Source organism: Nesoenas mayeri (assembly GCF_963082525.1).
Source record: "Nesoenas mayeri genome assembly, chromosome: 3".
In the NCBI taxonomy this organism is placed as follows: Eukaryota; Metazoa; Chordata; class Aves; order Columbiformes; family Columbidae; genus Nesoenas; species Nesoenas mayeri.
The window spans coordinates 104680318-104705986 of NC_137544.1; the positions used below are offsets into that span (position 1 = coordinate 104680318).

General features: G+C 42.3%; 1 protein-coding gene across 1 annotated transcript in view; it reads left to right on the forward strand.

Annotated features, from left to right (window-relative positions):
* Nucleotides 1–9533: 9533 nt before the first annotated feature.
* The window catches only part of LOC308038695 (stonin-1-like), a gene marked incomplete at both ends in the record, with an annotated part of 34584 nt that continues 18448 nt past the window's right edge, over nucleotides 9534–25669 (forward strand). The window contains 2 exons of the mRNA XM_080341470.1: nucleotides 9534–11478; nucleotides 20668–20870. Coding sequence (XP_080197596.1) covers nucleotides 9534–11478; nucleotides 20668–20870 — 2148 coding nt within the window. The remainder of the gene's footprint in view (nucleotides 11479–20667; nucleotides 20871–25669) is intronic.

Below are 25669 nucleotides of genomic sequence, written 5' to 3' on the forward strand. Positions count from 1 at the left end.
CTTCAGAAAGCCAGGCTGCCCACATGTTTGTCTTAAAAAGCCTTTGGAGAAGAACTCAAGTGAGGCTTTTTTTGGGCATTATGAGTTATACTTTCTGATGCAACTGTCATCAGTTGCTATTAAAAATACCTCACTACAAATAAACAAGGAGGATGAATAGTGACCCCCCTTCTCTTTAGTGCTGGTATTCTTATAAGGCTTTAAGGCAGGGAGAAGGGGAGTATCTGCAGTTGAGACAGTCGGTCTGTCAGAAAACATTGCTAATAGCTGTTAGTCTTCGGGAAGGTACTAGTGATGTTTACTGGGCACTGAAGCATGAGACAGATTTAAATGAGGATTTAAAACCCGTTTCCGAACAACAAAAGAAGTGTATTGTGTTGTGCAGTGAAAATTCTAAAGATCCTATTTCCATTAGCTTCCCTACTTTTTATTATTCACTGCTGAGATTCGTGGCAAGAGTTTCTGAAGTGTACTTTTGCGTTGTGTGTTCTTTGTGGCATTTCATCCACCGTTTTCCTTGGACACTGCAAGCACACGCAGAGGACCAGGTTTAAATTCATTTCTGACCATGACCAGTGTAGTATTTTGACATGATCCGTGTTCCAAAACCATCAGGCCTTTTTTTTTTTTTTCATCCAGAGGGCTGCTTAATCCTAAAAAAAATTAAAAAGGCTGTTGATTTGTACAGAGGTGGAACAGCCACCCGTAACTGCATTTCTGCTGCTTGGTGGCATAAATCTCTGCCTCTAGTCAGGGGGAGGGGAGGAGGAAGGGGTTGGGATGTTAAACTCCTTGCCAGAGCCCTCTGCAGCGCTGCTGCGACCAGAGGGCTTTTGTGGGATGTTTCTGCATTCCTACTAATAACATGTTTCCTAAACATAGTTTAAAGTTGCTTCAGCAGATGCACTAACATTCCATTAACTTAGTGACCTGCAGAAGTACTTTAAATAAAAATAGATTTATTTTCCTGTCTCTTCCAGGCCAAAGCACTATGCTGAGGGCTTGTTGTTTGGTTTTTGTTTTGTTTTGTTTGTTTTAATTAAAAAAAAACCCACCAAACCTTCTGTACAGTAAAATGCCAGCTAATGTCAATAGTTTACAGGCGACTCTTCTGTGACTGTGCATTGGGTCTCCGAAATCTGCCTGCGGACCATGAGTTATGCAGTCACTATGGTGATGCTGAAGAGGAGCGCGGCTCAGGATAAAGCGGGACTGGCCAAGCGAACTGGATGGCACCAGGAGCAGAAGCACATTTTGGGGTGCACCCGTGCTGCTCCCCACAGCTCCACAGCCTCCTCGTCGCCCATCAGTCTGCTGACTGGGGGTTTCATTTGCAGGGAGAAGGGCCTCTGGACAGGTGTGTTGTTTGCGTGAGAGAAACACGCATATGCATGGAGAAGTTAATTAAAAATGATTTCTACAAACCATTTAAGGATCGCAAGGTTGCAACCAGCACTTTGTAACATCAAAATAAAAAAAAGGAAAAAATTTTCCCAATCCACAGCTACATGTAACTATTTTGTTTTGAGAAGATGAAATCACATCTTGCACACAAGTGGTGTGTCTGAAAAGGCACTGTGATATCCAGGAAGGCAGAAAACAAAAAGACCACATAGTTAATATTGATTTGATAATGTTTTTTATTATTTCTTCCAAGCAAAGCAAGTTTACTTCTGTTAAAGGTGTTCAGTATAACATTTGGTGTTTTAATTTGAGCTAGTAGAAATGCTTGTGCTGCCTCTGACAGCAGATTCAGTGCTCTCAAGGTTTTTCCTGACCATCCCATGTGCCAGCAAATGGAGCACAATGATGGGTACAGCCTGTCCTACGGGCTCAGTCACCAGCCTGGCATCCAGAGGTGCGCAGGAGCACGTGCTACCACACATACGTTACTTAGACCTGGCACAGCCTGTCACCTTCCAAGACAGAAAATCCACCTGTTGACAGGAAAATGCTGGACATCTGAGATGAGACTCTTCCAGAGGAACTGACTGAGAAGATAGAATTGATGGATGCAAGAAACATGGTTAGACTTGTGTTGAGTACTGGTGTTTGCCATTCTTGTGGTTAGACCTGGTGATATACCAGAGACAAGCACATTTTGTTGTCACTTTTGTTACATTTAAAAACAAAAAAACCACCCCAACCATAACAGGTTATAAGTGTACCTGTTTCTGGTACCAGCATAATTATCTAGAGTTGGTGATGTTATTGCATCTTCTTGAAACAAAACAGTTACATGTAGCTGTGGATTGGGAAAATTTTATATATATATTAGTGTGCATTTCAAGCCTGTGATCCTTAGATGGTTTGTAGCTGGAGACTGGCTTTTGATTGACTTCTCCATGCTGTTGCCCTCATTGATTCATGTGCTTTGTAATGTGCCTGCATAGTGACTATGTCACAGCAAGCACTATAGGAATTGCTGCAAGTAACTTTATAATTCCCCTCAGGTGAGCAAGGTGGCCTCAGAGTAAGAAGACTACTACTGTTTTTTGCAGCTCAGTGCTTGGCTGCGTGCACTGATGGAGAGACTGTTAAGTGACTTTCAAGAGCAGCTTCTTTTCTCCATTCCAGTATCTTTCCCAATGACACTTAAATTAGCTGTCTATATGCTTATTTCATCTCATTCTGAAAGTTCCATTTATGATAATGATCTCTGCAAAAAAGCCTGGAAAGGAGTGGTGTTGCAGATCCCAGGTGACTGTGAGGAAGTGATTTATGAAAATCTCTTAGTTCCTGTAGAAAGCATCTTTGGCGTGTCCCTGTAAAATCCTACAGGCACTTCCAGTAAAATGTTGTCACTAAGCTTTACTGCCTTAATTTCTGTTCCTAGCTAAGAAAACACTGAAGGAGCAGGCTGGACTGACTCACCCGTGGTGCTGTGAATGCTGGAGCAGGGCGAGGGAGGGTGTGGGAATCAGGGCTTGCAGTACATGGGGAGATGGGTTGAAGCTGATTGTGTTACACACAAGACCGGTCATGCATGCAGTTTTGTTGTCTTTTTGAGGCAGCTTTGAAATGACCTCACATCTGAGTAACGTTGGGGAAGGTCTCTTAGAAAGGATCTAGACATGAAAAGGAGTTTAATTACAGTGCATAGCAGCTGAGGTTTGGGTGATTATTCCATGGCAAAAATGGGATTTTTTTTGAATAGCCATGCTAAATTTTCATATAAATTGGAAGGTGCTCACTGTCTAACCTCTTTCTGTTGTGAATAAGAAGAAGAGCTACTTCTTTGGAGAATACCCACTTCAACCACAGCCCAGCAGGCTAGAATAGTCATCAGAGATGTGAATCTGACAGCACTGCTGCTTTTATTTTCTTTTGAGACCTTCCTGTAGGTTTTTCCTCCTGTGTGAATCTCCCATCTGCTGCAGCCTTTAAAGCATGAGAAGTGTCTCTGAGAGGCAGAGGAGCTGGCGTTTCTTCAGACCTCCTTGGTCAGGCGCCTCTGTGTAGCATCCCTCTGGTGCTGCGTGCTGAGAGCGTCGCTGCTGTGGTCCTGTGGTTGGGAGTCCCCACGTCCCAAACTGTGTGACACCATCCTCTCCAGAGGCTGTTTCAGCTGTTTCAGCTTCTGCCATATCCTTTTCCCCAGAGAGGAAAGGAAACGCTTCCTCTGCTTGGGAACATATTGTGAAGTGTTTTGTTGGTGCCCTTAAAAATGTTAGTTTTTTTCATGCTTGAGCATGCAAGTACCAACCAGCTTATTTGTAAACTCCCCTTTGATTCAAGGCAGACTCGAGTAATAGTGAGAGGTGTTTGCATGAGTTACGTCTGCCTTTGCTCTGGGGACGTGCATGCTGTCAAAAGCTCAAAGCTTTTAATTCCTCCAGCTCTTGGGGCCAGAAGTAAGGAATTCCAAATTAAACAGATCAGCTGCGAGCTCTGAACTTCTCCCAGCTGTGCCTATGTCCCAGAGAGCATGCAATGTAAATATAAGTTCACGTTACACTTTGAAGTCAGTGTATATTTTTGACTGTTACAACAGTTCCTTATTTTCTAAAACTAATGAAATGAGTAATGCAGTGGGAGAATTAATCTCTGTATATATCCCCAATAAAAGCGAAAGCCAAGAAATTCCTGTTTCCTGACAGTTGTGCCTTTTGCTTGTGTTTATTTCAAGGGTATAGGTTGGAGAACATTGTTTTTTGGTCTAGGAGACATCAAGTAGAGTTAAACAAAAGTGCAGCCATATGTAGTCTTAAAATAAAATTTGAGGCAAATCAACATAAATCAAGCAGTATTTTACATATAAGGTATTCTTCAAGTTTTTGCCTACTTAAGTAATAAAAAAAGAATATGGCTGTTAAATACAGAGATAAATCTACCATATTTTACTTGGATATCTCAAGGGCTCACAAATGTTTAGAGTATTTTATATACCATATGTGCTTTATTGCTTAAACTGTAGAGAATTTGTGCTTTCCTGTGAGACTGTTGCACTTTATGGCAAAATGCTTAAAGAACTGTCTACATAGTTGTACAAGAAACAGTAATAACTCATGTGGTATAGTTAGAGGACAGCTTCACTGCAACATTTATGCACGGGTTTGCGTTAAATTTCTGTTCAGCCTATGCACAATGGTTGACGTTGTTCCTAGAAGTACACTGTGCAGTTGCATATGGGGTGCATAGACATTCTGGAAGGGTGGAAATAGAACATCCAGGTGTTGTCCACAAATGGAGTAGCTTGTGTGAAGAGCTCAGCTTATTTTGAAGGGATTATTTAACTGTTTTGTCACAAAACTGTTTTATGTGTAGGTGAACCTGCTTTTTTTTTGAGCTGGAAACAATTTGTGAGGTTGATATTTGCCCAGTAGGACCTCACCATGGAAGTGGCACATGTAAGATATGTGCTCAAGTGTTACGAAGAGAATTTATTCAGAGGACATATAGCTTAGTAGGTTTGAAGCCACAATGGCGGCTGTAGTTAGAGAGCCAATAAGGAATGTGTTTATAAAATTATGCTTTTCTGTGTATTCTGGAATGTGAGTACTGTGCATTAAACATTACATTCACTTGCTTTATGCTTTGTGGAAGGGAGGTCTTTCCCTGCTACTCCCCGCAAACCGACCCCACGCTCCTCCAGTGTTTAAAAAAAGGACCTTTGTGTTTATATCCACAAGGATGTGCTGGAGGGCTTAGCTGGTGCCAAATGTCAGGGAAGATCCTGGTAGTGGGGTGCTCGGGGATTCAGTCACACACTGAGCTGGTTCACATGCTGCTGCTTCCCTGCATGGAGGAGGCAACACAAGGCCATACTGTCAGGGGCATTGCTGGGTGACAACTCAGCATCCTCAGCTAGCTGACAAACAGGCTGTATCTGGATAAAAGTACCAAAGTCAATACCTTGAATTGCACCTTGGAGCAAGTAGGAAGTTATTACGACTGTTTGACCATAGGCAGAGATAACAATATTCCCCAGCAAGGCACAAAAGTTGAACAGTATTTTCGCTGCAGATTTGATCTGGGATTTTCAAAGCAACAAAGGACCCAGTAATAGCTACAGCCTATAAAATCTCTCAACAATAGGATAGGATTTCTCTTGCTTATATCCTCAAGGTATTAAAATGAAGAAATTAAGCTGCAACTACCGTTCATTAGATGCTGAGGGACTGAGTTAATCTGATAAATGAGAAGAGTGTTTTCAGGCAGAAGAAGATGAATTGAGATGAGCTGCAGCTTTTGGGTTCGCTGGAATAGATGGATTTAGGATCAACTGGTATTTCAGCCAGCCTTTTTGTTTGCAGTTTCCGTATTCTAAAAATGGTATTTCCTGTCGTATATCTGAACAAGATATCACACGTGCTTGTAATTTAAATGTTATGGGCTGTGTAATGTATGTGACGTTATGTGCATAACGTAGAGAGCCTCTTACCCAAAACATTTGGGTTACATTTACATGGGTCCCCTGGGAGCTTTTTGGAGTCAAAACACATCCATCCTAAAGTCTGAGGTTACTGCAGTTTCAAGGAAGAATGTCCTAATTCTTGAGGAGGAATTTGGGAGCACTTTTTAGAGCAAAAAAGAACTTGAGAGAAAAGATTAATTTATGATGTTGTGCAGATGTAAAAGCATCAGAGAACAAACTACATAAAGTAGCATAAGACTGTTTTTTTTTCTTTGATACTAGAGTAATGGTGCTGTCCATAATACATGAGTGGGTGCATTTCCTTTTATTAGCATGACATTATAAAAACCACTTTTAAAGACCCGTTTGGATTTTTTCCCTCCATTCCTAGCAGTCTGTTTGGGGGATCAGTGAGCAATAATGGGAACTGCTCTTTGTTTCAACACTAACTTCTTGCATGTGTGTTTTTGTTAGCATCAGCATCATAAAAAACAAACAAACAAAAAACAAAACCCTCAAAAAAAGCAAAAATACACACACAAAAAACCAAACCAACTAACCAAACAAAACCCAAACACGTTTCTGGAAAAGCAATGAAAGGTGAAAGCTACAGCCTCTGACAGGTATGCAAAGGGTATTGTAACTGCAGATGAGAGCTCCATCTGCCAAAGTGGTTTGCTTCATAGACATTTATTGGCTGAAGTTAAATATTTGGCAGGTGAATTTCAAACATCTTTTTGTTTTGTAATGGGAAAAAAACCCTGGCAAATAACCTGTAACATCACGTTTTAAAAAGTGAATAGCAACAGACATTGGGGGGGGGGGGCGGGAAATCAACATCTGGAAATAATCAAGGATGCTGAAAAACTTCTTTTTTAGCAAGAAAGGGAAACAGGCTGTGGAATGTGTTCTTTACTGTGAACAACATTTGCATTTACTTACATTCCCATTTAATGTTTTCTTTTTCACTGGCACATCTCGATGTTCTGTGATTCGCCCCTCCGGCCTAGCTGTGGTTGTACCGATTGCAGCGCCTCACGCACAACCCCTGCATGGCCCCGGAGCCCCTCTGGGGACAAAGGCGCCCTGTCGCCTGGCTCAGCACGGTTTTCTCTCTCGCTGGTGGTCCCTTCCCTCTTGCAAATGCCGGAGGAGTTTTCAGTCGCAGCCTTTGAGGCCGCTTCCCGCTGCTCTCTATTTGCAGAGTGCCCCGCAGCCCTGGCTGTTAGAGAAGAAGCCGCGCTCCGCGTTCGCGTTGCATAAGCTGTTGTTAATGCACGGGGCTCGTTAAGATGAAGCAAGATCTGACAACTTTGAAGCTTCCCGATGTAGAAATAATCAATATATACTGCTGAAGGAGCACTGCCAGCAACCAGAGGGAAAGGATGAGAAGGGTGTGGAATGGGAGGAAAAAATGATACCCAAGTTATAGACCAGAGAGCTGTGATTTTTCCTTGCATTGCTACACTTTATTTTGATGAAGTGATTGTGCGGGTGAAGGATACACTGGTAGCTGTGTGTGTCTGAGCTGTGGTAGTCGTAACTTGTTTGCTCCTTTTCTCTCTTTCTATAAGCGGAGAGGAGAGTGCTTATAAAATAACTAGCATAGTGCAAATATTTTCACTGAACAAAAAGGTCGAGGGTTCAAAAAATAATGAAGGACCAGAGTCCTTCTGAATGCGAGCTCTTGTTTGCTCGGCCGCAGAGTGCGCGGGCTGTGCCACGTTTATGGTACTTTCTTAACAGCTATAAACTGTCCAAGAAATAATGGGGAAATACTAAAAATAATGACTCGTAGCGTAAGAGTTCCCCTGGCTGAACTTCAGCATCTCTAGAAACAAACTGTTCTCTAAACACTACAGATAAAGAGGGGCTTTTGTGGTTATGCTATTATATGCTATAGTGCCATGCAATTAATAAACAGCCAAACTATGGCTGTCTGTGCCTGAAGGGGAATGGCTTTAAGACATTGTTGCCTCACCTTAATTAATGGAATAATGTATATGCAGGTGGTTTTGTCTGCATGAACTCTGCCTGCCTTGTGCTTTCAGGCAAATGTGAATATGTTCTGACATAACAAGAATAACCTTTTTCAAATGAACGATGTTTATCTGTGCCCTGTGGTGCTTCATTGTACTCAATTCCTCCTCCGTCATTAGCAATTTACTGCTTGCTTCCTCATCAGTCAGGAGCAGTGGGGAGGAATAACTTCAGGGATGACATATCTTACATGAGGATACAGTGAGCGTTTACATATCAGTGCATGATTTAAAACCACAAAGGCACGATCAATTATTTACTGTTTGCAAGGCCTGCTTAGAGGACATCTAGCCAAGCCCTTTACCAAAGATACTTTATTTGATGAAGTGTAGTTTATTAATTTGTTTAAAGTCCTGTACTTTTTCCAGGCCACCAGCCAGTTCAGTGCTTAGCAGATGTGTTTGTTGTTACTTGGCCTTGGCTTGAGTTTCACCAGTGTTTTATCTCTGGTGTTCGCTTGTAGACTATACCCTTCAATGGGGATGTATCACTCCTTAGGGCTAACTCTTTCTTGTCTATAAATAAAGTCTAATGCTTTTCCAGCCCCTCTCTGACTTTACTCTGAGGTGTCTGGTCCCTAAAAGCGTAGGCCAGGGTTGAAGGAACTGACATGAAGTGATTCCTGCCCAGGTCTGGAAAGCAGCTGGGACTGATCTGCACATTTGGCTGCTGGCAGGAGGCACCTCAGCTGGCAGCATGGAGCAGGTTACAAGTTGTGAGCAAGTTCTGGTGGCTACAATACACTCCCTGCTGCCTTTCACCTGGGGATGCCCATGCAACTGCCCCATCGCCTGTGCCCGTCACAGGAGGGGAGCGTCTGCCTTGGACAGACCTCAGGAACTGTCCCCTCAGTGACATGTTATCTCTGTGCACTGGTGCTGCCCTGATGGCTGTAGCATGTGTACCTTTGCTGTCAGCACTGAGTGGCTACAGATTGTCAACAACAACAAAAAAATCCCCCCTCATCCTTCTAATTTTGCTCTTGGAAACAGCTGCAACTGTGCCTTGTGGTGCTTCATTGTACTCAATTCCTCCTCCGTCATTAGCAATTTACTGCTTGCTTCCTCATTAGTCAGGAGCAGTGGGGAGGAATAACTTCAGGGATGACATCTCTTACATGAGGATACAGTGAGCGTTTACATATCAGTGCATACATTCATAGTAAAACACTGTTTTGTTTAATGGCGGGGTGGAGGGGAAACCTCACCTGGAGCAGAGGCCTAGTACAGAAAAGCTCTCTATATTTCAGCTACAGATAAGCATTATAGTAGAAAGTATTACACAAGCGGTCCTGTACTGCTGGGGGACTTTCTGCTCTCTCTGATCCAGAGGCCTCAAACATCAGGTGCTCTGAATAGCCCACAAAGCTTAGATCTCCCTTGGATCCACAACCCAGGACAGCAGCAGGGATGCATGGGCCATTTCTGTTCTTTCTACATGTCTGTCTGAGATTATAGATGTAAAATACAAAGTACTCTGGATTTGTGAACTGCATGCATGTTTTAAGCTTTTTGTGGTTTAAGGGTTGGGTTTCTTTGTTTTGTCTTTCAAGAAAATTTAATTCGACTGTCTCTTGTTTATTCATAGATAATTTGCGGGTGATACATGTGCAAGTGCCTCATGTTTCTCCTACAAGATGTGTTCCACAAATCCGGCAAACTGGGTCACCTTTGATGATGAGCCACTCTTCCAGTCGCCTCAGAAATCGGTTGATAATCAGAGTAGCTGTAAAGCCAATGGCCTTAAACTCAATCTCTCTAGCATGCATGAGTCTTCAAGTAGATCATCTTCTACAGGCAGCACTCCGCTCTCATCTCCTGTAGTTGACTTCTACCTAAGCCCTGGACCCCCAAGCAACTCTCCACTTACTACACCTACCAGAGAATACCCACCAAGTCCATGCATCCCAAAACCTGGGATTCACATCCTTTATCCCATCCCTGAATGGCCACCAAACGTTAACCTTCTTCCATCACCCATGACTTGCTCATCCCTAACCTCACAGAAACCCAGCAGCGTTCCTTTGAACACCTCACCTAATGACCATCCAGGTAAGACTTTGGTTTCCAAATCAACAGATGAAGGAAGCCCTAACCCACCAGGAAGCTGTGAGGAATTAGAAGAGTTGTCCTCAGCACACGGGGGCTTCCCATACTTCCAGAGTGACTGTGCTTTTTCCAGTCCTTTTTGGAAGGAAGGAGTCTCACTCAGCACATCACCAGCTAATGTTAGCATGCACAGGAAGGACAAATCACTTGACAAGAGCATCTGCTACCCTAAAGACAAAGAAACTTGCCACGATCAGAAAAGCCTTAACCAGGGCTCCTTCAGCTACATCTGCGAGAGGCTTGAACACCTGCAAGCTGACAGCTGTGATGCCATGGGAAGCCCACCTGAACCCAGCGCCCATGCGTGGCACAAGCTCGCCCCGGCTGTCCCACACAGCCTCTTCAGGAGCCAGAGGGCGGATGGGTGGCCATTCATGCTGAGGATTCCCGAAAAGAAGAACATGATGTCATCTCGGCAATGGGGCCCTATTTACCTTAGTGTCCTAGCTGGAGGTGTGTTGCAGATGTATTATGAAAAGGGCCTGGAGAAACCTTTCAAGGAATTCCAGCTGCAGCCACACTGCAAGCTGTCTGAACCCAAATTAGAGAGCTATAATGTCTCAGGAAAAATCCATACAGTGAAGATTGAGTGCGTGTCTTACACAGAGAAAAGGAGGTATCATCCCAAAGTAGAAGTGACCCATGAACCAGAGGTTGAGCAGATGTTAAAGCTGGGTACCACAGATTATAATGACTTCATTGATTTCCTTGTAACGGTTGAGGAAGAGCTGATGAAACTTCCTTCCATTTCTAGACAAAAGAGGAATTATGAGGAGCAGGAAATGACTCTGGAGATAGTAGATAACTTTTGGGGGAAAGTCACTAAGGTGGACGGAAAACTCGTAGAAAGTGCCGTCATCACACACATTTACTGCTTGTGTTTCGTGAATGGAAATGCCGACTGCTTTCTAACCCTGAATGACCTGGAGCTCCAGAAAAGGGACGAGCGTTACTTTGAGAAGGAGGAGGAGAAGAAATGGATCGATATTCTCGATTGCCATTTCCATAACTGTGTCAAAGTGCAGGAATTCGACCAATCGCGAATTATTAAGTTTACGCCCCCAGATGCCTGTAGGCTGGAACTGATGCGTTTCAGGACACTGTATAATGGGCAAGACCTTCCCTTTTCTGTGAAGGCTTTGGTAGTTGTTCAGGGGGCATGCGTGGAACTTCAGGCTTTTATAAACATGTCTTCAGCTGCTCTGATTCCAACACGTTTGCCCACTGTGAAATACTGTGAAAATGTTATGATACGCTTTCCTGTTCCCACACAGTGGGTCAAAGCACTTTGGACCATGAACCTCCAACGGCAGAAGTCCTTAAAAGCAAAAATGAATAGGAGAGCATGCCTTGGCTCCTTACATGAGATTGAATCTGATCCTGTAATACAAGTCTCGGTTGGAACAGCAAAATACGAGAGTGCCTACAGGGCTGTTGTATGGAAGATAGACAGGCTTCCAGATAAAAACTCAAGTAAATAATTTGTGCTATAAAATTATGGGCTTGGGTGCATGTCTTCACTGTTTTTATGGTTGTGTAACTCCATCAGCTTCCATAGTTTGGATTATTATCTGGGTGGTAGTACTGGTAGAAGCTGGAGTAACTTGTTGGGAAAAAGAAAATATAGCTTTATTTATTTATTAATTTTATTTAAAGCACATTTTCCTAACTTACTTGATGGAGGCAGATGTATTATTTTCAGTAATTGTAAGGGTACGGTATCATGGAAGTGGATCTCCTCATTCAAAGTAAACCTCAAATGTACGGTAAGGAAGAGGGAAGGGTTTATGTTTCATATGTACCAGCTGGATAACGGTGGGATGAGAAGCAAATGGCAGTAGCCACCCAGTGTCACACAGTTAATAGAAATGGTGGTATTGTAACTGCTGCATCTTGGCTTTCCAGCATTTCTTAAGAAGCAGTAGGTACGATGCATAACTAGATACGTAACTAGAAGGTGTTGCGGTCAAACTCCTTGTAGCAAGTTGAGTGTGCTTTGCAAAGGCTGTTATCGATTACCTCCTTTATGAGTTTGTGTGTTGAGATTGGACATTTACAGCAATAACTACACTGACTAAAAATGCTTCTTTGTCTCTGATGGTGGTACCTCACTGAAAACCTGCAGCAATAAAACTACCTAAGTTCACAGTAGTACAAGTGGGAGTTAATTTCTCACTAAGTAGTTAATTTGCCTTAGTTTAATGGAGAAAATATGATTTTTTGGGGAAAGAAAATGTAAATATATGGTTTTAAAGTTCCAGTTTTCATTCACGAAAACAAATTAATATCCCTATGTAGTACTTTTTAAAGGTATAAAACTTCTTGAGGAATATATTGTTCTGCTTCAGGTTCTGTAGAGTGAAGGCATTTGGATATGCATTATCTGTGTTTGAGGCTTTGGGGATTTGTGTAAGACAAGGGCATCTATTAAAGCGTTTTGCCTAAAATATCCGTAAAATCTGTACTTTTAAGAAGGGACTAAGTGTGCAGTATTAACAAATGGATTGGCCTAGTCTTGTAATGTCCTAGAAGTCTGGACTAACTGCCTCTTTAAAATGTACAGAAAAGATATAAGCTTCTTGAGTCCTGGTTTCAGATATGGTAGCACTATATCGCCATATCCACTCACTGGTTCTGATAGCTAGATGTGTGTCCATGCAAGAATTCTCTATCAAAACTATTAAAAACAACAGTAATGGCAAAAAAACTCCTGAGGATATTTTTTTCTTATTTTTATCTAATTGCGAATTTTAATTGATCTGATCTGTGGTTTAGGTCATTAGGACTGGTGTGTTTTTACAGTTTGATATTTGAATATTTCTCATTGATATTTCAGTGACAGAAGTAACAGGTCAACAGAAAAACTGAGGCAGGAGCAAATGAAAAGGGAGTATTATCCGGAGCCTAAATATGAATTACATTGGTTTTGGTATTAAAAGAGCATTTGGAAGCATCCTCATCAACATGCTAATGTGTCAGTTCTGAGAGAATCGATTATTGCATGGCTCCTGGTATTTTTATTAATGATGTTGTATGGAAATGCTGGTGGCTTTTGCACGTAGACTGGGTCTTGCTTGAGCCATGAGGTCTCTCAAACCTTGAGCAATTTTGCCTTTTCAATTTCTATCGATGTGCGCCACAGGAGGAACAGCACAAACGCCGCTACAGTCAGGTTCAGAAATGATGTCATGCTAACGCCATCTCATTTTTTTCCCCTTCATTTGTTTTGGAAGAAGCTGTGATTGGCTTGGACCTGTGGCTAATGCCATCTGGTTGCTCCTGAGCTGGCTGAGCCCCACGTCATGCTCGCTGCCCAGGTATCTCACGCTCTGCTGGGACAGGACACTGGTGGCTGCCAAGTGATGGGCAGCGGGAAAGCGGAGGAGATGCAGCATCGGCCAACACAGGGCAGGCAGCCAAGCCAGAATGAATGATGGGGGGAGGGAGATGACAGAGAGAGGGGAGATAAGGGGAGGCAGTAAGAGAGGGGTTGAGGAGACTGGAAAATGCACAGGGAGAGCAGAGAAGCTGATGGGTAGATGTAAGAGAACTAGTGGACTGAATAAGATTCTTTGGGTCTTCAAAATCTGTAGGCATGTGGAAAGGCTGGGGGAGCTGGGTCTCTTTAGCTTGGAGAAGTGGAGACTGAGGGCTAACATCATGAATGTTTATGAAGATGTAAAGGTTGAGTTTCAGGAGGATGGAGCCAGGCTCTTCTCGGTGATAACCAATGATAGGACAAGGGGCAACAGGTTCAAACTGGGACACAAGAGGTTCCACTTAAATATGAGAGGAAACTTCTTCACAGTGAGGGTGACAGACACTGGAACAGGCTGCCCAGGCGGGTTGTGGAGTCTCCTTCTCTGGAGACATTCAAAACCCACCTGCACACCTTCCTGTGTAACCTCATCTGGGTGTTCCTGCTCTGGCAGGGGGATTGGACTGGATGATCTTTTGAGGTCCCTTCCAATCCCTGACATTCTATGATTCTGTGATGTGTGTCTTGCACTCCAGGCTTCAAGAATTTGCACCATGCTGCTGTGGCCCATGTGTCTTCCCAAGGCTTACGGGACTGACTGTTTGGGTAGCTTTTAATATTCTTTGCTATTTAATGTAGGTTTCCTTCTGCTAAATCAAGTCAGCAATTTAGTCAGGCAATTTTGAAGAGGATTACAAGTCTTCCGAAGTCTTTAATTCTCCATGGTTCATTCACCTTAAGATTTGATGCACACAATTAACTTCAGATGTATGTTATTTGAAAGTAAGAACCTTTTTTTTTCTTTTTTGTGGCATTCTACAGCTTTACATTGTTTTCGATCAGTAGCTTAAACTTTTGACATTTGAATAATTCCCCTGGCTGAGATCTGCAAAATCATTTGTATCCTTGAAATGTTCATGCATTTGAAAAAACATTTTTGTAGTAATACTGCCCAGTCAAATTTTAAACCTCGCTATTGCATTTTCTGTATGCAGTTAAGAGTTTAAAAATAGAGTTGTCTCAAGGCATGCCAAAAATCTGGAGACACTCAAAACTCATAGAAATATGTAAACTTTCATAATACATTTATTACAGGAAGAAAAATATGCTGAGACTTTTGCTTTCAAAAAGCCTTTGTCCAATGCTTTAAAAAAAAAGAGGAAAGGAAAGGAAAGGAAAGGAAAGGAAAGGAAAGGAAAGGAAAGGAAAGGAAAGGAAAGGAAAGGAAAGGAAAGGAAAGGAAAGGAAAGGAAAGGTTGCCTATGGTTACATTTTGCCTCATTTATAGACATCAAACTATGTTAGTATCCACTAGATTGTACTAAAGTGCTTCCTTGGAAGAGCGTTGATCAAGTGAAGTTGATGTGAGCTGCAAGATAGCCCAGATTTTTAAAAGCTGCCTGTGCTTATTCAGATACATAAATGGAGAGATTTGAGCCAGAGTGTTAGCATTATTAAAGAAAAAAAAAAAAAGTTAAAAAGCCATAGCCTTTGAAGAGTTGAAATTTCCGCAAATTGAATCTACATTTGTGAAATCAGGGCATCATATGAGGAAATGTAGACCATGTTACGATTTCAGCACAGTTACTGGGGCCATGGGGCCAGTCTTTGCACTGGATAAACTGTATGTATGGTTGTTGTGTAAAGCTACAGTTTTTCAGCTGATTATCTTTCCTTTTCTGCTGCATGATGGAGGTACAGTGAGGAAGCCATGATTAAGCAACACAGGGAAATGGAGCCAGGGGAGCTGGTGGCTGCTGGCAGCCTCCAGCATCAGAGCGTGGACTCAAGTGTGGGACGTGATCTGGCTCCCAGTAACCTTCAGCTGCCGCTTTTCTTGTTTGCTAGACTGCCTGGGTGGAAACTCCAAGCCATGACTTTGTTATGTGGGCTCCATCCCTGCCCAGCACCTCCTTCTGGCATCAGCACCACAGCAAACTGCTCCTTGGCTGTGGTACCCTCCCACTCCCCAATTTCTTATGTATTTCTCCCAGAGAGCTGGATCAATGCACCCCTTGTTAACTTCTAACAATGTAAATTCATTCTTAGCAATTGTTGATGTTTTCATGTTTAAAGTAAGACTTAGAACTGAACCTATTTTGACAAAAATAGAATTGCTACTTAACTAAAATAACTAGCACTTTATTTTTGCCTAAATTTCTTGGCTTAATGAGCATTTCTCAGATCAAGGTTGCTTGAATGCTACTCATACAGGTGAATAAAGGATAAATAGTGTGAGTAAATGCAGCAAGCTTAGATTATAAATTGTTTGTAAAGTGCAACCTGCTAAATGACAGTTTGAATCTAGTTTCATAGTTTTACTGATTTGTTTGTTTTGGCTTGGATCACTTTTAGGAAATAAGAGCTAAATTTTCAAGTCTTAACAAGCTGCCTAGACACCTAAAGCCCAGGGCTTCTGTGTCCTGAGTTAGCTAGTAAAAGCTCAGTTATCTCCCCAGATTATCTGATTGCCTTTCAGGAGTGATTTCATTCCATCAGGCCAGGTGGTCATGTCTCCATGATGCCTGATGGGCCACATTGTGGATAGCTGGGCTTGCATCTGAATATGTTGTCTTAGCTTCCACTGGGCAACTGTACAGACTTTAGACCATGCCTGCTTCATTCACTGTGTATTTCCACAGCACAACCTTTCCTCTTTTTTGGCTTATTCAGCATTCAGGTTTATTTGTTCTTTTGTTTTTTTTTTTGCAAAAGGATCTTGTACACGCAGCCGCTCTTCCTTCTTCTAACCTCAGTGTAATACAAGGTTTGGGAAACAGCAGTTTAACAGAGCAGAGATTACAATGACTGGCCAGTTTTAGGTGAAAACTAAGGCAATGTTCACTGTCTTCCGAAGTGTTGGTTGATCACTTTATTGTCTGACACCTGATGGGAAGAAGTTGCTCCACACTCCTACCACAGCCCAGCAGTGGACAGAGGAACTTCTCAATTGACGTGGTGAGTACCTCCTTCTGACATTGACGTTGATACAGGAGACACATGGGTGGGAGGAACCCTGTGTTTTTGGAGTAGGCAAAAGGGTCCAGTGGAGGCTGTTCCAGAGGACCCAGGGCAGTAGCCTTACCCAGATCCTCAAACTATCATCTCTGCCTTTGCAGGTTACCACCTAGGGGAAAGAAAGGACGCCAGAACTCATCAGATCCTAACACCAAGACCACCTCATGGGTGTGGATTAGCTGGAATACAAGCCCAGAGATGCTATATGGAACTGAACCACATCTGTATCATGTCTAACACAAGAGCCTTTAGCAGCAGGCCAAGAGGAATGGCCCATTTATGCCAGGGCTCAAGTGGACATCTGCCAGCCAACATTTACTGTCAGATACCTGTCCAGGAAAATTCCAAGCAGTGGTTATTTCTGGATTCCTTTTCTCAGAAGACAAAACAATTCTCCAGACAATTACCATTGCTACTTGTTTCTACATGGACCTCCCTCACAACAGGAAGATGCTGAACTTGACCCCCAAAAGTCCTTAGCTCTGTACCCTTTTCCTACTACCACAAATGGACTCCAAAGAAGATGCTGCTGCTCTTTGACAAATCCTTTCTCCTCAGATCCTTGGTCAACCATAGCCCCAGAGGCAGACCATGCCACTTTACAGGGCTTGAAGTGCCAGCTTAGCATTGCAACTTTGGCTATGAAGGACCCTTCACTTGTTGCTGCACATCCCAACCCAACAAACCGGACAAAGACCAGGTCAAGTAAGTGTGTTGCCAGGCTGCATCCCAGCACCACCACTGAAGAGTGGAGCAGGTCCTGGGATCCAAGAGGACCACAGCTTGACAGGTTTGTGGTACTACAGAGGGGATGATGTCTCACAGTTTGGCTGTGGAATGAAGTGCTGCTTTTGGTCACCATTATCCTGGTGGTGCTGTCACCACAGCTGTCGCTGGGATGGTGGCAGATTCAAGGATGGAGAGGCCCACCCCCACAAAGGGCTCATTCCACCATGTCCAAGAAGTCTGGAAGAGGGACTGTGGACCAAGAGAGTGCTAGTGCAGGAGCAATGGGCTTGGGCACAGGAAGACATGGCTAGCAGCAGATTGTGGACAAGGCTTATGTTACAGAGGTATACAGATCTGCCTGTCACTGTGTACATGAGTGACGAAGTGCCATCTCCTTCTCACACTTGTTCCGTCCTCCTCCAAATTCCTTTTCTAGGAGCTGGCAGGTGTTTGTAATGTTTGTTTCTGACCTTGTTCCCTCCTCTATTTCAGTAATAAACTCCTTAATGTTATGGTTTCACCTGTCTCTGTGTATTGTGTTATTGTCCTGAGAACTTTAGCCAAACGCCACGTACCCCTGGCATTGCATGCCTTTGGCTAAGACCTTCACGAGGCTGCAAGCTTGGGTATCTTTGTGCTTTAGTGCCTTGAAGGACCCTGTCCTGTAGTGTGCTCGGAGGTGTGAGTAATGTCTCGCACACGCTGGGAGCATGGTGTTAGCATAAATCACAGCCAGTACCTCCTACTCCACCCCCATAGCAGCCTTGCCATATATCTGTGTGGCTGACTCTGAGCCCGATTCATGTGCAAGTGAACTAAGCCATAAGCTTTTACATAAAAAGGAGGTGACAGTACTGCTACTTTTGGTCATAGGCTATAGTTTGGGTGGTGGTCGTCATTTATTTAACTGTGTGTGGGTTGTAAAGCATTGTGCTTTGGCTGGTGCGGCAGGTAGGTTGCAAAGTCTGCAAGGAGGGGGAGGTTTTCTATCTAATCTTTCCAGCTGTCCGGCTTGGTTAGTTTTCCTTACTTCAGTGCTGGCCATTGCTGGGCACCTACTTCTCCCCAATCACCTTGAAGGCACTATTGTACTGGGCATATTTAGGGGAGTTTCATTCCCAAAACTCAGGATCTGCATATTTTTTTATTGTTGTTGTATTGATCCTTACCAGTCTCTTTTATAGATTTGCCATTGCATTTATAAATGCAAGCTGTATTACCTATTCCTACGATTTCTGTAACCAGTTCCTGATGAGTATGTATTAGAGCTGTGCTTTGCTAGAAAGAAGGAGCTAGTCCCATGTGGGGAATGGCTGCTGGCTCTCCATGTGATAAACATTTTTTAAAGACATCTGGGAGATTTGGTGGCCAGAGACTGATACTCCACCATGGTGCAGGACTCTAGCTAGTGTGTATATAGCATTATTTTCTGAAATCCAGTTCAGGTCATCTTTGAACGTCACAAGTAGTTATGTAAAGAAGCAGCATTTCGGATAAGGAAGGAATGCAATGTACTGCTGGAAGCCAGCCTGTAGGGGATGCTTGTAAATCCGCCACTTAGGGAGTCCAGCTGGTGAAGGAATGCACTTGGCCAGTGACATGCCCCTTGTCCAACACAGTGGCTGTAAACGCTGCTGTGTTTCTGTGTGTGTGCCTTTGGGGTCAACCAAACAGACTGAGGAACACTTGCAGTCAGCAAACAGCTTTTTAAGCTACTGGTTGTTAGTAAACATGGAAAAAAGAAAAGCTGAAAAAAGAGTTGGAGACCTCCCACATGTGAACTTCAAGGACTGATAATCTGAAGGACGCTTCCTTTCAACTCTCCCTCAGCCTCTTTGCCTTGATTTTTGGGGACCCATTAACTTTGTGCTGGAATTGGGATGAAATCTGGAGGTCAGTTTGTTGAATTTGACTTTGTTCTGGTGAAGTCGGAGACACGTGTGTTTGACAGAACTCTGCCCGTCAAACTGCTTGAATGCAAATTATCTCCTAAAATGAGAACTGGCTTGGGCAGACTGTGAGGCAGGTTGCAGGGAAAACATGTGGCACAGACCAGAGGGTGCACCCAGCCCAAGGCTCCCAGGAGCAATGGATATGTAGCTTTTTAAATTTATCTTTGCCTTGTGAAATGCCTGTGAGCCTGTGGAAGTGGAATGTTATAACGATTTTTATCCCACGAGATGGATAAAACTTGGTGTATGTTAACTCCATCTTCAGTATTTTCTTCGTTCCGATATGCAATTGATTCCTGCCACCGGAGAAAGTGAGTGTGTAAAGAATGTGACTTTTTGCCTGAACTTTGAGATGCTGTTAGTATAATGGATGAAAACTAAATATACACTGCCAGGCTTGCCTGTGACAAAATATGGCCAATCCTTTCTCTGAATTTTTCCTGCCTGCAGCCAAGTTGTAGATAGCTGTTTATGCTGATGCTTAAAATCCTGGAGAGGAGGGGAAGCAGAATTACTGTTTTTTGCCTTGAAGAATTTGGAGAGGCAGCTGTGAAATGATTCTTTTCATTATGTTATGCTGCTTTGATGCACATAGTGAGCCTGCGGACCTCAGTTTCTTTGGAAAACAGGCTTTCCACCCCAGTGTTCCTGTATGCCAGGAGGAGTAGAAATGCTTTCCCTTACCATTGCCACATAAAAAAATGTTAAAGCAAATGATCCCTAGAATCTAAGGCTGGATTAGAGTAATTTAAGATATGCTGCAGTACATGGGCAGTCCTTCAGGACTCTGCTTTATAACATGACTGTTACTTTAGTAATACTTTTGTTTGGAAGAAATGGAGTATGTTCTTTTCCCATCAAGCTAGAAAGGGAGTCCAGGTATCCCTTATCCTGGCAGTTGAGAGGTGTTTTGTTTGAGTAGCACTCTGACCTGCACCTTTGTCTTCCTGCCGTAGACACATTGTAATAAATGATGATACACAAGATAGCTGTAGTGCTTGAAATAAACACTCCAGTAAAATTCCTACAGCAGAGAGGTCTGGAAAGGGTGGTTGTTGGACCCAGGGAGGCATCTCTGCCTTGGCTAAGTTGGGGCCATCCAGTTTTTGTTTTCCTACAAGAATAAGCAATGTATTTTGAAGTGAAAACTGAGATTCTTCCCTAATAGTCTGAATTTAGCAACCAATCCCAAAGTTTGTAATACTCTTCTCTTAATCAGAAGCTGTGAGGATCTGGTAAATCTTGTGTGAATTAATTTGTAAAACTGCAATGATTGTGAAAAGTGTGCTGAAGCAGAGAAAAAATGAGTAAGGGGCCACCTTATGCCCAAATAGTAAAAGACTACAGATAGAATAATCTTGTGTCATAATAACAGCTTTGTATTAATAAAAGATAAAGCTGTGCTCTCTTGCTAGCAGCTTAACCTTGCACTGTAAACAAAGAAGATAATTGACTCATGATGCTTATTTTTCTTTATTTTCCAAGGTTCAGATCATCCACACAGCCTGTCTTACAAACTAGAACTCGGATCAGACCAGGAAATCCCATCTGACTGGTATCCCTTTGCTACTGTCCAGTTTGTCGTTCATGATACCTGTGCCTCAGGAACAGAAGTCAAGTCACTGGGGATAGAGAGCGATGTGCAGCCCCAGAAACACGTGGTTCAGAAAGCTTTTTACAATTGCCAGGTATTTTCAGGGCTCTGTTTTTGGTGTGTTCCTCCTTTTCTTCCTCCCCACTCCTCCATACAGTATTTGCAAGGCAAATGTGCTTTGTATTCTAACCATATCTTACATGCAGTTGTGGTAATGACTTTGAGGAAAAGAATCATTAAAAAATAATTCCTTGTCAGATCAAAGATGATGCTGAAAAACAGAACTGCAAATGCAACATATTGTTTTTCCTCAGTTGAGCTATTTTTGGGAGTAGTGGTTTTGAAGTCTGTTGGGTCTGGAAATGTTTTGATTCTGTGTCAAAGCTTTTATTCCTGGAGTTGCTTCAGTTCACACTTTCAGTGCCCAATTATTTGCTAATTCTGCCTGTTTTTTTTGTTTTCTAATTACAGGTGGAAATTGAAAAGAAGTGGATTAGGCTTGATGGAGAAGATCCAGATAAGGCCGGCAACTGCCTAATGCAGTAATGGAGGACAGGAGACATGGTCACAGAATATGAGTAGGAATCAATTTACATAGGAAATTCTATTGTTAGAAGAAGTACAGTGACCTAGTTTAGGATAAACATGGTCATAGAATTTTTCTGGGTTTTTTTTTGGTGCTTTTGGGTTTGATTCTGCAAACCGGTACTGATTTGGCTGGCCTACGTTCAAGTAAACTTCCTGTCATGGGAATGGTGGTATGAGTAAGGTCTCCTTGTAAAGAGTTGCAAGATGTGAGCGCTTAATTGACTGATTGTAATATATTATTTTCCTCTTGCATATCTATGACTTAGGAATGATCTCATACTCCATATTGAAACCTAATGGTACTACTCAAAGACTTCATGTCACTTGGACATATAATATTCAGCAATAAAAACTGCCAGAATGCTTATGTGCAGACCAGCATCTGTCCAGCAGGAACAATTAGATTTTTTAGTGGTGGTTGAAAACTGAAGTCCCCCGTGTTTCTGCTCCCCTCGATATTTATGAATGGAACAAGTTGTAATATTATTGTCTACAAGAGCCTCAGTTAATGATTTGGAAACTGAGTGATTTCATTGGTAAAATGGGAAAAGTCTCTCCACAATAATATTCTTCATTGTTCTGTGGCTGCAAGCGTTTCCTTCCCAGCACTTTATAGGTTCACTCAAAGTAATCTCTTGGGAAAAAAAACATATGGCAGATATGATTGAAGTTTCTGTGCCAGCATTAGACAAATCTTTTCTCACTACTGCAGCAAGTGAGACAAAGTGGCAAATCACCAGCAAGTGTAAATCAGTCCAGGCCCATTTCATTTGATGAAGCTTTGAGAGTTTGCACCAGCGGCGGGTTTTCCCTACAAATGGAAGAAATGGCTGGTTGCTGCCATTTGCTGTGGGTCTCCCTTCAGGATGTAAGTTCCAGATGTTGGTTTGGAAGCTGCAGGAGCTGTTGCTTTGAGTTGCTTTTAAGATAGAGGTCATGTCTTTCCATGCAGCTGGCTCTGAAGGCAGAGTTTTCCATGGGGAAACAAAGCAGGGATAGACTATCGCAAGGGAAGGGAAGCTGTGATGCTTCAACAGGCAGCTTGAGCTGTTCCCCCCATATCAATCTGTTAACTGTGTTTTCCATAAATTATTGGCATTTAGGGAAAAGTTTTTTCCCCTCAGCCACTATCCCCTTTGTCATTTTCTGCAAGCTGTAATCCAGGTCTGAAAAAATCTGATAAATTAAAAAAATACTCCTGATACTTTTTTTTTCCCTGCTGCAGTTTTCCTAAAATTATCCTTACTTCAAACTGAAATTAATGGAGAACAAAAATATAGTAATGCACTAAAGCTCACTTTATATTTTGTCACAGCTTGTAACTGTTTATGTGAACACTGTGTAAAAATACAGATAAATGTTATTCCCCAAAAGTAAAAATATGTGGGATCTGCGCTGAGAAAATTACCAGTCTGAGGAAACAGAAGGCCATAATATGAACCTAGTTCATCACAATAAACTTTTCCCCCCATTTGGAAGCTGAGAATGAAATGGGTAATAGATCCTATAGTAAGTCCTGAGGGCAGGTTTTTTATGGGTATTGCATTGCCAAAGCCCCAAATAGACTATTATGGTATTTTGGCTTCTCTATATATCCCTTTTTATTAGCACATTATATTATTATAAATCTAAGCAAGTGTTTGAGTGTAGTAGTGATCCAAATATGTCTCAGCTGTTGTATCCTCCATCCGTGTTTTGACTTCAGAAGCCATTAGCACCTTCAAGTCATGTTTGGTTTGTTTTATTCATATTTAATTTTGGTTTATGTACTTCTCAGCTGAACTAAGGGGCACAGTGTGTGCTAGGGCGAAGTGTTTATACTTACCATCACAGCAGAGCTCTGCAGCTCGCTGAAGTCCATGGTTATACGAGAGCTACACTATCTATTAACCTCTTTGCTTGGTAAGGAAGAGGAAGCAACATAGGTGTTACAGATACCTGTGCTAACCTTTGTCTGAGGCGGACTTGTTTTGATTGACATTAACACAGCTAATTCAGTAACTCTGTTAGCAGTGGTTATTGTCCAAAGCCTGCCTTGCCCAGCTGGCCCCTGTTTTTCTGTTGTGAAGAAGGAGGGGCGGTCAGGCTGTTCTGGGACCCTTTCACCTGAGGGTCCCTGTTGGTAGCACCCATCTCCTGGGCATCGGGTGGTGTTACAGGTCCCGCAGAACCAACAGCTGCTTTTCTTCTGTCAGGTGTCTGCTGTGCCTTGGGATGTGTTCAAGAGCCCATGTAGCGCTGACCCCTCAAGATATGAGCTGTTATTCTGAATGGCTTAAGTGATGAAAAGCCCCATTACATGCTTCCTGCTAGTGAGTCTGTATTATATCTGGTGTCGTACAAATGATCATTCAGCCTTACTGAACTTGTTAACTTAAAAAGGTCAAGCTACAGCTTTATCTATGTTGCACACTCTTGGATTTCTATCAAAGGCCTGCAAGACTCACCGTTAACTTTAATCGGAATTGGATCAGGATCACAGGGAATTGATTCCACAGAAATATTGCCACACTGAAAGAAAGTGACTCTGTTTCATGCATGACTTTCAGTTTAAACCTGACAATTAGTGCAGCCTAAGGCTGAATAATTACCCTGTTCAGTCTCAAACTGATGTTTATATGCCTTGCTGTCAGAGTATTTTTAAATAGGCTGCAGTTTAATTAAAGTAAGTTTGGGTTGTCTGACTTTTTTTTTTCCCTCATCAACTTCTAACTTCCTATACTATTGCAACATGCCAACGTAGAAACACCGTGGCTTGCTCTTCTGCATTGTCGGATGTCCTTGGGTGTGACCTACTGAACAAAAATTCTGAATGTTTAAGACTCATTTGCTACCATTTTCTACAAACGCTACAGCGGGTGACAGTGAGTAAACATGCTGGCTTTGACTCTTTAGATATCTGGGCTATAGGGAGTCTATCTGAATTTTGGGAGGGGAATGGAGAAGAGGAACATTTGCTATGAGCTGTTGTGATGCTCAGTGTCCAGCCATCAGAAGGACTGGAGCTTTTCACACCTGCCATCACTGAAACGCTGCCAACTCTTTGGGTTGCTTACGATACTGACACTTGGCTGACATTTACTACAGGGCAGTATTTCCATATTACCTGCGTTTCCTTCACAGTGGACCAGCAGGGTTTGGGATATTTTATATTTTAAACAGAAATTAATGAGAACAGCTATTTTTGTAGTGTGTTTGCCTTATTTACAAAGTGTTTTACTTGCTGAAACCAACAAACTTTATCTTTGCCTTCATCTTTGTCATACTAATTGTATTACTGTAGGTAAATGGTACTTGATGTAATTTTAGATTCAAACACCCATTGAAGTCAATGGAAGTCTTTTAACTGACAAAATGGGATCTGCATCAAAGTCTCTAAGAAAAAAGGAGAGGCAAAAAAAAAAAAAAAAGAAGAAAGGAATAGTGGTAATGGGCAGAATAAAAAAGTAAAAACCCCAACACCAATGCTAGTAAGTAAGCAAGCTGCTATGCTTGCTTATTCCAACCAGAAAAGAGCACAGAAGAGAAGAAAAGAGTTGCTACTGGGTGGCAAAACTGAAGCTTTGCAGTGATTGGGAATGATGGTCCCGCTGCTCCTTTGTAGCAGCTCCCAAAAAGTGAGGATGATGCTTCATTCCATTGAACATTGTGCCAAGCTGCTGTCATCCTTATGCTCCTTGCCTTATTTTGTTTTCTCTAGATTCTATATTAATTGTCCAAAAGTACTTTACATCTGAAAATGTGTTTTCACGTGTTGCTTTCAGTTGCGTATGTTTTATTTGATGGACTTCTTCACTGCAGTGTTGGTGTCCACACCTCTATTTTACTTTATTTGTCTTTTTTTCTGACTCAAGGCAGTAACTAACTGCTGCAGTTAGTAGTTCTTAGCCATAATTTTGATAACTCTGAAGCAGTGCTGTTATTCTTAATGGAAAATATAATTTTATTCGGGTCTTCTGTCAGTGTAAGTATAAACAGATCATGCTGATAATCTTGTAATAACATTTTGTAGATTGCATATTGATTAAAAAAAATAAAGTTGTATTTCAAACTAGCAGTTTCTTGTCCCCTCATTAGAAATTTATCAAGCTTGTTTTACCTTTACTATAATTAACTGTTTGATCTTGTATCATCAGGTATTGCAGTTTATTAGAGCAGTTCTGCTCTATGTGGGGAACACAGCGCTCCTCGTCTTAGATAGAGCTAGTTGTAGAAAGCTGAATGGTGCACTATATTCCATTAACGATCATTTATGGCAGGCCCTTTCCCTGCTCTTTTTGTATAACAATAGTAATCCAAAAAATA